The sequence below is a fragment of the Camarhynchus parvulus genome, unplaced genomic scaffold, assembly GCF_901933205.1.
Source record: "Camarhynchus parvulus unplaced genomic scaffold, STF_HiC, whole genome shotgun sequence".
In the NCBI taxonomy this organism is placed as follows: Eukaryota; Metazoa; Chordata; class Aves; order Passeriformes; family Thraupidae; genus Camarhynchus; species Camarhynchus parvulus.
In genome coordinates this window covers 1-13,863 of record NW_022148434.1, presented here as the reverse complement: position 1 = coordinate 13,863, position 13,863 = coordinate 1, and the positions used below count along the sequence as shown (strand labels likewise).

The 13,863-nt window shown below is 47.3% G+C and overlaps 1 protein-coding gene across 1 annotated transcript; it reads left to right on the top strand.

Moving 5' to 3' along the window:
• Window positions 1-5,157: 5,157 nt before the first annotated feature.
• Window positions 5,158-9,826, top strand: LOC115916750 (SH3 and multiple ankyrin repeat domains protein 2-like; the record flags this gene model as incomplete). Its single annotated transcript, XM_030970489.1, has 3 exons — window positions 5,158-5,282; window positions 6,782-6,917; window positions 9,743-9,826. Coding segments are annotated over 3 exons (345 nt in total), but the record flags the coding sequence as incomplete, so codon positions are not given.
• Window positions 9,827-13,863: the final 4,037 nt, after the last annotated feature.

Sequence of the window (13,863 nt, the reverse complement as noted above, 5' to 3'; positions counted from 1 at the left end):
GGTTTTTTAATGGGATTTTTATGGGATTTATAACGGGATTTTTGGGATTTTTAATGGGATTTTTGGGGATTTTTAATGGGGTTTTTCTGGGAATTTGTGGATTTTGGGATTTTTTAGGAATTTCGGGATTTTAAAAAGGATTTTTAATGGGATTTTTCTGGGGATTTGGGGATTTTTTATGGGATTTCAAAATGGGATTTTTTGGGGATTTTTAATGGGACTTTTCATGGGATTTTTGCGGGGATTTTTGGGGAGATTTTGGGATTTTTCTGGGGATTTTGGGGGGGATGTTTTGGGGATTTTTCTGGGGATTTGGGGATTTTTAAATGGGATTTTTAATGGGATTTTACTCGGGATTTTCGATGAGATTTTTTTGGATTTTGAATGGGATTTTTCTGGGAATTTGGGGATTTTTTTACATGGGATTTCGGGATTGTTGAGATTTTTACAAATGGGATTTGGGAATGATTGGTATTTTTAATGGGATGATTTTTTTTTGATTTTTAAAATTTTTGACGGGATTTTTCTTGGGATTTTGAATTTGGAGTTTTTGGGAAATTTGGGATTTTTGGGGTGGAGTTTTAATGGGATTTTTAGTGGGTTTTTTTTTTTAATGGGATTTTTGGGGATTTTTATGGGATTTTTCTGGGGATTTTTGGGGATTTTTAGGAATTTTGATTTTTTTATGGGGTTTTTTGGGTTTTGGGGATTTTTAGATTTTGGGATTTTTGGATTTTTTATGAGGTTTTTTATTTTTGGGGTGAGGGGATTTTTTGGGATTTAATGGGATTTTTTAAAATGGGATTTTTAATGATTTTTAATAAGATTTTTATCGGATTTTTTAATGGGGATTTTTATGGATTTTTTTTTTAATGGAATTTTTCGGGAGATTTTGGGGTTTTTAATGGGATTTTTTGGGATTTTTAACGGGGATTTTTTGGGGATTTTTAATGGGATTTTTTGAGGTTTTTTTAGATGGGATTTTTGGGGGGATTTGGGGATTTTTTGGTACTTTTAATGGGATTTTTACAAATGGGATTTTTAATGGGATTTTAGGATTTTTAATGAGATTTTTAGTCGGATTTTTAATGGGATTTTTGGGGGATTTTTAATGGGATTTTTGGGGATTTTTTGGATTTTTTAATGGGATTTTTCTGGGGATTTGTGGATTTTGGGGATTTTTAAGGGATTTTTGGGATTTTTTAATGGGATTTTTCTGGGAATTTTGGGTTTGGGGATTTTTTAGGAATTTTGGGATTTTTTAATGGGATTTTTTAATGGGATTTTTTATTGGGATTTTTTAAATGGGATTTTTCTGGGGATTTGGGAATTTTTGGGGGAGATTTTGGGGTTTTTTAATGGGATTTTTATGGGATTTATAACGGGATTTTTGGGGATTTTTAATGGGATTTTTTGGGATTTTTAATGGGATTTTTCTGGGGATTTTCTATGAGTTTTTTTGGGATTTTTAATGGGATTTTTATGGGATTTATAATGGGATTTTTAGGGATTTTTGGGGGGATTTGGGGATTTTTCTGGGGATTTTTTTTGGTTTTTTTAAAAATTATTTTTCTGAGGATTTGGGGGTTTTTTAATGGGATTTTGGGATTTTCTTGGAGATTTGGGATTTTTTAATGAGATTTTCTATGGGATTTTTCTGGGGATGTTGGGGGGGATTTTTCTGGGGATTTGGGAATTTTGGGGAGATTTCGGGGTTTTTTAATGGGATTTTTATGGGATTTATAACGGGATTTTTTGGGATTTTTAATGGGATTTTTGGGGATTTTTTAATGGGGTTTTTCTGGGAATTTGTGGATTTGGGGATTTTTTAGGAATTTTGGGATTTTAAAATGGATTTTTAATGGGATTTTTCTGGGGATTTGGGGATTTTTTATGGGATTTCGAAATGGGATTTTTGGGGATTTTTAATGGGACTTTTAATGGGATTTTTGCGGGGATTTTTGGGGAGATTTTGGGATTTTTCTGGGGATTTTGGGGGGGATGTTTTTGGGGATTTTTCTGGGGATTTGGGGATTTTTAAATGGGATTTTTAATGGGATTTTACTCGGGATTTTCGATGAGATTTTTTTGGATTTTGAATGGGATTTTTCTGGGAATTTGGGGATTTTTTTACATGGGATTTCGGGATTGTTGAGATTTTTACAAATGGGATTTGGGAATGATTGGTATTTTTAATGGGATGATTTTTTTTTGGATTTTTAAAATTTTTGACGGGATTTTTCTTGGGATTTTGAATTTGGAGTTTTTTGGGAAATTTGGGATTTTTGGGGTGGAGTTTTAATGGGATTTTTAGTGGGTTTTTTATTTTTAATGGGATTTTTGGGGATTTTTTATGGGATTTTTCTGGGGATTTGTGGGTTTGGGGATTTTTTAGGAATTTCGGGATTTTTTAATGGGATTTTTCTGGGGATCTTAGGATTTTTTAGGAATTTTGGGATTTTTAAATGGGATTTTTGTGGGTTTTTTTAATGGGATTTTTGGAGGGATTTGGGGATTTTTTGTACTTTTAATGGGATTTTTAAAATGGGATTTTTAATGGGATTTTAGGATTTTTAATGAGATTTTTAGTCGGATTTTTAATGGGATTTTTGGGGGATTTTTAGGGATTTTTGTTTTTAATGGGATTTTTTGGGATTTTTTGGATTTTGATTTTGGGATTTTTTGGGATTTTTATGGGTTTTTCTGGGGTTTGTGGTTTGGGGATTTTTTAGGAATTTCGGGATTTTTAATGGGATTTTTCTGGGGATTTGAGGATTTTTTAGGAATTTTGGGATTTTTAATGGGATTTTTGTGGGTTTTTTAATGGGATTTTTGGGGGATTTGGGGATTTTTTGGTACTTTTAATGGGATTTTTAAAATGGGATTTTTAATGGGATTTTAGGATTTTTAATGAGATTTTTAGTCGGATTTTTAATGGGATTTTTTGGGGATTTTTAATGGGATTTTTTGGGGATTTTTTGGATTTTTAATGGGATTTTTCTGGGGATTTGTGGGTTTGGGGATTTTTTAGGAATTTCGGGATTTTTTAATGGGATTTTTCTGGGGATTTGAGGATTTTTTAGGAATTTTGGGATTTTTAAATGGGATTTTTGTGAGGTTTTTTAATGGGATTTTTGGGGAATTTGGGGATTTTTTGGTACTTTTAATGGGATTTTTAAAATGGGATTTTTAATGGGATTTTTAGGATTTTTAATGAGATTTTTAGTCGGATTTTTAATGGGATTTTTGGCGGATTTTTAATGGGATTTTTTGGGGATTTTTATGGGATTTTTAATCGGATTTTTAATGGGATTTTTTTTGAGATTTTTGGATTTTTAATGGGTTTTTTTGGGGATTTTTTTGGATTTTTTGGGATTTTTAATGGGATTTTTCTGGGGATTTGTGGGTTTGGGGACTTTTTAGGAATTTCAGAATTTTTTAATGGGATTTTTCTGGGGATTTGAGGATTTTTTTAGGAATTATGGGATTTTTAATGGGATTTTTAAATGGGATTTTTAATGGGATTTTTTAAATGGGATTTTTCTGGGGATTTGGGAATTTTGGGGGAGATTTCGGGGTTTTTTAATGGGATTTTTTGGGATTTATAACGGGATTTTTTGGGATTTTTAATGGGATTTTTGGGGATTTTTTAATGGGATTTTTTGGGATTTTCTATGATTTTTTGGGGATTTTTATGGGATTTTTAATGGGATTTTTAATGGATTTTTAGGGATTTTTGGGGATTTGGGGATTTTTCTGGGGATTTTTTTTTTGGTTTTTAAAAATTATTTTTCGTCGGATTTGGGGTTTTAATGGGATTTTTGGGGGATTTTCTTGGAGATTTGGGATTTTTTATGAGATTTTTTGGGATTTTTAGGGGTGGGGGGATTTTTCTGGGAATTTGTGGATTTTGGGATTTTTAATGGGATTTTTTTGGATTTTTTTGATTTTTAATCGGATTTTGGATTTTTTGGGGATTTGTGGGTTTGGGTATTTTTTAGGAATTTCAGAATTTTTTAATGGGATTTTTCTGGGGATTTGAGGATTTTTTTAGGAATTATGGGATTTTTAATGGGATTTTTTAATGGGATTTTTAATGGGATTTTTTAAATGGGATTTTTCTGGAGATTTGGGAATTTTGGGGGAGATTTCGGGGTTTTTTAATGGGATTTTTATGGGATTTATAACGGGATTTTTGGGATTTTTGGGGGATTTTGGGGATTTTTTTGGGGATTTTTTTGGGAATTTGTGTTTTTGGGATTATTTTTCGAGGATTTGGGGGTTTTTAAAATGGGATTTTGGGATTTTCTTGGGGATTTGGGGATTTTTAATGAGATTTTCTATGGGATTTTTCTGGGGGATGTTGGGGATTTTTAACGGGATTTGGGAATTTTGGGGGAGATTTTGGGGTTTTTCATGGGATTTTTGTGGGATTTTTGGGGATTTTTCGGGGATTTTTGGGATTTTTAAATGGGATTTTTAATGGATTTACTCGGATTTTTAATGGGATTTTTTGCATTTTAATGGGAATTTTGCGGAATTTTTTAGATTTTTTAATGGGATTTTTCGATTGTGAATTTTTACAAATTGGTTTGGGAATGATTGGTATTTTTAATGGGATGATTGTTCGGTTGAATTTTGAAATTTTTGGCGGATTTTTCTTCGGATTCCTTTAATCTGGAGCCTTTGGGAAGTTTCGGCCCCCATTTTTGGGGTGGGTTTTAATGGGGTTTTTAGTGTCCGTTTTATAATGGGATTTTTTGGGATTTTTTAATGGGATTTTCTGGGAATTTGTGGGTTTTTGAATTTTTTTTTTGTTCGGATTTTTTTTGGGTTTTTTGGGGTTTTTTTTTAGGAATTTTGGGATTTTTTAATGGGATTTTTAATGGGATTTTTTAATGGGATTTTTCTGGGGATTTGGGAATTTTGGGGGAGATTTCGGGGTTTTTTAATGGGATTTTTATGGGATTTATAACGGGATTTTTTGGGATTTTTAATGGGATTTTTGTGGGATTTATAACAGGATTTTTTGCATTTTAATGGGAATTTTGGGGATTTTTTAAGATTTTTTGGGGAATTTTTGGATTTTCGGTTTTTTGGGGGATTTTTGGGTGGATTTTGGGCATTTTTGGGGTCTGACCCCCCATCCCCTCACAGCGCAGACCCCCATCGAGGAGTTCACCCCCACCCCGGCCTTCCCGGCCCTGCAGTACCTGGAGTCGGTGGATGAAGGGGGCGTGGCCTGGAGGGCGGGGCTGCGAATGGGAGACTTCCTGATCGAGGTGAGGCCACGCCCACAGCTGGGCACAGCCGGGGACACACCCAGGGACACACCTGGGCACACCTGGGCACCATCCTAAACACACCTGGGCACACCTGGGTACATCTGGACACACCTGGGGACTCCTGGGGACACCTGGGGACACCTCTGAACATACCTGGGGGCACACCGGGGAATGCACCTGGGCACACCTGAGCACCATCCTAAACACACCTGGGCACATCTGGGCACACCTGGGGACACCTGGGGACTCCTGGGGACACCTGGGGACACCTCTGAACATACCTGGGGGCACACCGGGGAATGCACCTGGGCACCACCTGAGCACCATCCTAAACACACCTGGGCACATCTGGGGACACCTGGGGACACACCCGGGGGCACTCCTGGGGACACCTGGGCACACACCCAGGGGCACACCTGGGCACACCTGGGCACACTTCTGAACATACCTGGGGACACCTGGGCACACCTGGGGACACCTGGGCACACTTCCGAACATACCTGGGCACACATGGGGGCACACCTGGGAATGCACACCTGGGCACACCTGAGCACCATCCTAAACACACCTGGCACACCTGGGCACACCTGGGGACACCTCGGCACACCTGGGCACCATGCTAAACACACCTGGGCACACCTGGGGATTCCTGGGGACACACCCAGGGGCACACCTGGGCACACCTGGGGACACCTGGGCACAGCTGGGCACCGTGGGGCTGTATCACACCTGGCACACCTGGGCACACACCTGTCACACCTGTCACACACCTGTGTGGTCACACACCTGTAACACACCTGTCACACACCTGTAGCACCACCTATATGGTTCACACACCTGTCACACACCTGTACACACCTGTTTGATGTTTACCTGTACCACCTGTGCACAGGTCAGAGCGTGGTGCAGGTGGGGCACCGGCAGGTGGTGAACATGGGGCTGTGTCACACCTGGGTGATGTCACACACCTGTCACACACCTGTCCCACACCTGTATGGTGTCACACACCTGTATGATGTCACAGACCTGTCACACACCTGTCACACACCTGTATGATGTCACACACCTGTCACAGACCTGTCACACACCTGTCACACACCTGTGTGGTGTCACACACCTGTCACACACCTGTTGCCACACACCTGTATGATGTTTACCTGTCCCAGGTGAACGGGCAGAACGTGGTGCAGGTGGGGCACCGCCAGGTGGTGACCATGGGGCTGTGTCACACCTGGGTGATGTCACACACCTGTCACACACCTGTATGATATCACACCTGTCACACACCTGTCACACACCTGTATGATGTCACACACCTGTCACACACCTGTCACACACCTGTATGGTGTCACACACCTGTATGATGTCACACACCTGTCACACACCTGTCACACACCTGTGTGATGTCATACACCTGTCACACACCTGTCACACACCTGTATGGTGTCACACACCTGTATGATGTCACACACCTGTTTGATGTTTACCTGTCCCAGGTGAACGGGCAGAACGTGGTGAAGGTGGGGCACCGCCAGGTGGTGAACATGATCCGCCAGGGCGGGAACAGCCTCGTGCTCAAGGTGGTGATGGTGACGCGGCACCCGGAGCCACCCGAGGGACCCCGGCGCAGAGGTGAGGGGGGGCTCACCTGGGGGGGGGCTCAGGTGCACCTGGGGGGGCTCAGGTAACACCTGGGGGGCAGGAACACCTGGGGGGCTCAGGTAACACCTGGGGGGCACCTGGGGGGGCTCAGGTAACACCTGGGGGGGCTCAGGTAACACCTGGGGGGGGCTCAGGTAACACCTGGGGGGCGTGTCACCAGGTCATGGGGAGGGCACTGGGGTGTAGTGCGTGGAGGGCTCAGGTAATTGGGGAGGGGTCTCAGGTACATGGGGAGGGGTCTCAGGTACATGGGGAGGGGTCTCTGAACACCCGGGGGGGGTCTCAGGTAAATGGGGAGGGGTCTCAGGTACATGGGGAGGGGTCTCAGGTAAATGGGGAGGGGTCTCAGGTGAGTGGGGTGGGGTCTCAGGTGAGTGGGGAGGGGTCTCAGTGAATTGGGGAGGGGTCTCAGGTGAGTGGGGAGGGGTCTCAGACACCTGGAATGGATCTCAGGTAAATGGGAGGGAGTCTCAGGTTAATGGGGAGGGGTCCTGGATACCTTAGGAGGGGTCTCAGGTTAATGGGGGAGGGTCTCAGGTAAATGGGGAGGGGTCTCAGGTAGTGGGGAGGTGAGGGAGGGGTCTCAGGTGAATGGGGAGGGGTCTCAGGTAAACCGGAGGGGGTCTCAAGTAATGGGGAGGGGTCTCAGTGAGTGGGGTGGGGTCTCAGGTGGTGGGGGGTTTGAGTGGGGCGGGGTTCAGGTATTGGGGGGGTCTCAGTTGGGGCGGGCTCTCCATTAATTTGAATTGGGGGCGGGGTCTCAGTTAATTAGGGGCGGGGTCTCAATTTGAAATGGGGAGGAGTCGCAGTGAATTGGGGGAGGGGTCACAGTGAATTGGGGGCGGGGCCTCCATTAATTTGAATTGGGGCGGGTCCTCACTGGTTGGGGGCTGGGTCTCAGTTAATTTGACTTTGGGGTGGGGTCTGTTCATTTGGGGGCGGAGTCTCGGTGAATTGGGGGCGGGGTCTCAGTGAATTTGAATTGGGGGAGGGTCTTGGTTAATTGGGGGCGGGGTCTCAGTGAATTTGAATGGGGGAGGAGCCTCAGTAGATTTGAATTGGGGGCGGAGTCTCCATTAATTTCAATTGGGGCGGGGTTTCAGTAGTAGGGGCGGGGTCTGAGTTAATTTGAATTGGGGCCGGAGTCTCAATGAATTAAGGGCGGGGTCTCCATTAATTTGATTTGGGGCGGAGTTTCAGTAATTGGGGGCGGGGTCTGCATTAATTTGAATTTGGGGCGAGGCCTTGGTTAGTTGGGGGCGTGGTCTCAGGAATTGGGGGCGGGATCTCCTTTAATTTGAATTGGGGGCGGGATCTCCTTTAATTTAAATTAGGGGCGGAGTCTCCATGAATTGAGGGCAGGGTCTCAGTGAATTTGAATTGGGGGCGGAGTCTCAGTGAATTGGGGGCGGAGTTTCAGTGAATTGGGGCAGGGTCTCAGTGAATTGGGGCGGAGTCTCCATAGATTTTAATTGGGGGGGGGAGTCTCAATGAGTTTGGGGCGGAGTCTCAGTGAATTGGGGGCAGAGTTTCCGTGAATTGGGGGCGGAGTTTCAGTGAATGGGGCGGGGTCTCAGTGAATTGGTGGGCGGAGTTTCAGTGAATTCAGGGCGGGGTCTCAGTGAATTGGGGCGGAGTCTCCATAGATTTTAATTGGGGGCGGAACCTCAATAAATTGAATTGTAGGGGGTTTCCAGTGAATGGGGGCGGAGTTTCCGTGAATTGGGGGCGAATTGGGGTCTCAGTTTCTGTGAATTGGGGGCGGGGTTTCAATGAATTGGGGCGGGGTCTCAGTGAGTTGTGGGTGGAGTCTCAGTGAATTGTGGGCGGAGTCTCAGTGAATTGGGGGCAGAGTCTCCATAGATTTTAATTGGGGGCAGAGCCTCCAATAATTTGAATTGTGGGCGGAGTTTCAGTGAATGGGGGGGGGGTTTCAGTGAATTGGTGGGCGGAGTTTCCGTGAATTGGTGGGTTTCAGTGAATTGGGGCGGAGTTTCCGTGAATTGGGGCGGGGTCTCAGTGATTTGGGGGCGGAGTCTCCATAGATTTTAATTGGGGGTGGAGCCTCCAATAATTTGAATTGTGGGCGGAGTTTCAGTGAATTGTGGGCAGAGTTTCAGTGAATTGGTGGGCGGAGTTTCCGTGAATTGTGGGCGGAGTTTCCGTTAATTGGGGGCGGGGTCTCAGTGAATTGGGGCGGGGTCTCAGTGAATTGGGGTCGGGGTCTCAGTGAATTGGGGGCGGAGTTTCAGTGTATTGGGGGCGGAGTCTCCATAGATTTTAATTGGGGGCGGAGCCTCCAATAATTTGAATTGTGGGCGGCGTTTCAGTGGATGGGGGCGGGGTTTCAGTGAATTGGGGGCGGAGTTTCAATGAATTGGGGCGGGGTCTCAGTGAGTTGTGGGCGGAGTCTCAGTGAATTGGGGGTGGGGTCTCAGTGAATTGTGGGCGGAGTTTCAGTGAATTGGTGGGCGGAGTCTCAGTGAATTGGGGCGGAGTCTCAGTGAATTGGGGGTGGGGTCTCAGTGAATTGTGGGCGGAGTCTCAGTGAATTGGGGGCGGAGTTTCAATGAATTGTGGGCGGGGTCTCAGTGAGTTGTGGGCGGAGTTTCAGTGAATTGGTGGGCGGGGTTTCCGTGAATTGGGGGTGGAGTCTCAGTGAATTGGTGGGCGGGGTCTCAATTCGAATCGGGGCGGCCTCTGTTCATTTTGGGGCGGGGATTCAACGAATCGCGAACGGTGGGCGGGGCCTGTGCCCGTGGGGGCGTGGCCTGTGCGTGACGCCCCGCCCCCAGCCGCGCCCCCCCAGCCGCGCCGCCTCCCGGCCCCGCCCATCTCGCTGCGCTCCAAATCCATGACGTCAGAGCTGGAGGAGATGGGTGAGGGGCGGGGGGGGGGGCCGGGGGGGCTTGGGGGGGATTTTGGGGGAATTTGGGGAGGGGTCCTGGGGGGATTTTGGGGAAATTTGGGGGTCCTGGGGGGATTTGGAGGGAATTGGGGGGGGGGGGATTGGGGGGGATTTGGGGGGATTTTGGGGGTCCTGGGGGGATTTTGGGGGGGGGGTTTGGGGATTTGAGGTGGATATGGGGGGGATTTGGGGGGATTTGGGGGGTCCTGGGGGGATTTTGGGGGGGAATTTGGGGGTTTTGGGGGGAAATTGGGAGATTTGGGGGATTTGGGGAGGGGTCCTGGGGAGATTTTGGGGGGTCCTGGGGGAGTTGGGGGGAATTTGGGGGAATTTGGGGAGGGGGCTTGGGGGGATGTTTTGGATTTCGAGGAATTTTTGGGGGGCGTTTTTGGGGGGGGGATTTTGGGGGCATTTGGGGGAAAATTTGGGGGATTTTTGGGGGGATTTTGGGGGGATTTTTGGGGGAATTTTGGGGGATTTTTGGGGGATTTTTGGGAGATTTTGGGGGATTTTTGGGGGATTTTTGGGGGGGTCTCGGGGAGGTTTTGGGGGGTTTTTTGGGGGGGATATTGGGGGGATTTTTGGGGAGATTTTTGGGAGATTTTTGGAGTTTTTTGGGGAATTTTTGGGGGATTTTGGGAGGATTTTTGGGAGATTTTTTGGGGGATTTTGGGGGATTTTTTGGGGATTTTTGGGGGGTCTCAGGGAAGTTTTTGGGGGATTTTGGGGGGATTTTTGGGGGATTTGGGGGAGGATTTTGGGGGCCTTGGTTTGGATTTTGGGGGGGATTTTTGGGGGTTTGGGGGAGATTTTGGGGGTTTTGGAGAAATTGGGGGGATTTTTGGGGGGGTCCTGGGTGGGATTTGGGGAAGATTTTGGGGGAATTTTGGGGGGAATTTGGGGGGGTCCCGGGAATATTTTGGGAGGGTTTTGGGGAGGGGGGGAATTTTCCTGACCTTTGACCTTTGACATTTGACCTTTGACCTCCGGCCCCGCAGTGGAGAAGGGTGAGTGGGGGGCGGGGTCTCTGGACCCCCCTGGGATTTTGGGAAATCCCCAAAAAAATCCTTTGGGACCCCCCCAAAAATCCCCCAAATTTCCCAAATTTCCCCAAATTTCCCAACCCCAAATTTCCCCAAAATCCCCAAATTTTCCCCAAAATTCCCCAAATTTTCCCCAAAATTCCCCATTTTTTCTCCCAAATCCCCCAATTTTTCCCCCAAACCCACAAAATTCCCCCAAATTTTCCCATTTTTCCCCCCAAATCCCCCAAAAATTTCCAAAAATCCCCTAAAATTTCCCCCCAAATTATCCAAATTTTCCTTGAAAATCTTCAAAATTTCCCCCAAATTTTCCCCAAATTTTCCCCCAGATCCCCCCAAAATTTTTCCAAAGTTTCCTCATTTTCCCCCAAAATTTCCCCCCAAATCCTTTCCAAATTTCCCCCCCAAAATCTCCCGAAATTCTCCAAATTTCCCCAAAATTTCCCCCGAATTTTTTCTCCCAAAATTCCCCCAAAAAACTCCCCCAAATTTTCCCCAAATCCCCCAAATTTCCCTGCCCCGATTTTCCCGTTTTCCCCCAAATTCGCCCCAAAATCGCCGCCTGACTCGGCTGTGGTGTCTCCCCAGTCTCCCCCTGGAAGAAGCGCAGCGGTGAGTGCCCCTTGCACACTCATTGCACACCCATTGCACACTCATGGAACCTTCCAGAACCTTGCACACTCATTGCACACCCATTGCACACCCATTGCACACTCGTGGAACCTTCCAGAACCTTGCACACCCATTGCACACCCATTGCACACTTGTGGAACCTTCCGGAACCTCGCACGCCCCTTGCACACTCATTGCACACTCATTGCACACCCATGGAACTTTCCAGAGCGTTGCACACTCATGAAAACCCCGTGCGAGGATTCGCACACCCCTAGCACACTCATGGAACCTTGCACACCCCTTGCACACCCCTTGCACACCCATTGCACACCCATTGCACACTCACGGAACCTTCCGGAACCTTGCACACTCATTGCACACTCATCGCACACCCATGGAACCTTCTGGAACCTCGCACACCCATTGCACACCCATTGCACACTCATGGAACCTTGCACACCCCTTGCACACCCATTGCACACCCATTGCACACCCCTTGCACACTCATTGCACACTCACGGAACCTTCTGGAACCTCGCACACTCATTGCACACTCATCGCACACCCCTTGCACACCCCTTGCACACCCATTGCACACCAGTGGAATCTTCCGGAACCTCACCCACCCGTTGCACACGCATTGCACACTCACGGAACCTTCTGGAACCTTGCACACTCATTGCACACTCATCGCACACCCATTGCACACTCATTGCACACTCACGGAACCTTCCGGAACCTTGCACACTCATTGCACACTCATCGCACACCCATGGAACCTTCTGGAACCTCGCACACCCATTGCACACCCATTGCACACTCATTGCACACCCATGGAACTTTCCAGAGCGTTGCACACTCATGAAAACCCCGTGCGAGGATTCGCACACCCCTTGCACACTCATGGAACCTTGCACACCCCTTGCACACCCCTTGCACACCCATTGCACACCCGTGGAATCTTCCAGAACCTCACCCACCCATTGCACACGCATTGCACACTCACGGAACCTTCTGGAACCTTGCACACCCCTTGCACACCCCTTGCAAACTCATCGCACACCCATTCCACACCCATTGCACACTCATTGCACACCCATTGCACACTCATTGCACACCAGTTGCACACTCACAGAACCTTCTGGAACCTCACACAGAGCCTCGCACACTCAGCAAACCCCACCTGTGCAAGGATTTGCACGCCCCTTGCACACCCATTGCACACCCATGGAACCTTCCGGAACCTTGCACACACATTGCACACTCGTTGCACACCCATTGCACACTCATCAAAACCTGTTAAAGGGCCTCGCACACCCCTTGCACACTCATTGCACACCCGTTGCACACCCATTGCACACTCATCAAAACCTGTTAAAGGGCCTCGCACACCCCTTGCACACTCATTGCACACCCGTTGCACACTCACGGAACCTTCCGGAATATCGCACAGAGCCTTGCACACTCATCAAACCCCGCCCGTGCAAGGATTTGCACGCCCATTGCACACTCGTTGCACACCCATTACACACCCATTGCACACTCATTGCACACTCATGAAACCCCCGTGCAAGGATTTGCACACCCATTGCACACTCACGGAACCTTCCAGAACCTCGCACACCCCTTGCACACTCATTGCACACTCATCGCACACTCATGGAACCTTCTGGAACCTCGCACACTCATTGCACGCCCCATGCACACTCGTGGAACCTTCCGGAACCTTGCACACTCATTGCACACTCACGGGACTTTCCAGTGCCTTGCACGCTCCTCAAAATCCACTCAGAGGATTTGCACGCTCATGGAACCTTCCGGAACCTTCCTCAGATCCTTGCACACTCATCAAACTCCCGTGCGAGGATTTGCACACCCATTGCACACTCATGGAATTTTCCGGAGCCTTGCACGCTCATAAAAAACCCGTTAAAGGGTTTGCACGCTCATTGCACGCCCCTTGCACACTCGTGGAAGTTTCCAGATCCTTGCACACTCACCCGACCCCCGTGCAAGGATTCGCGCACCCATTGCACACTCGTGGAACCTTCCGGAGCCTCGCACGCTCACCCAGCCCCTTGCACGCTCACGGTTTGCACACCCAGCCCTTTGCACACTCATCCCCCCCCCATCCCCGTTTCACACCATCCAAAATCCCCCAAAATCCCCCAAAAAAACCTCCAAAAATCCCCAAAATCCCCAAAATCCCCCAAAATCTCCCCAAAACCTCCCCGAGACCCCCCAAAAATCCCAAAAATCCCCCAAAATCCCCCAAAAATCCCCAAAAATCTCCCAAAAATCCCCCCAAAATCCCCCCAAAACCTCCCCGAGACCCCCCCAAAAATCCCCC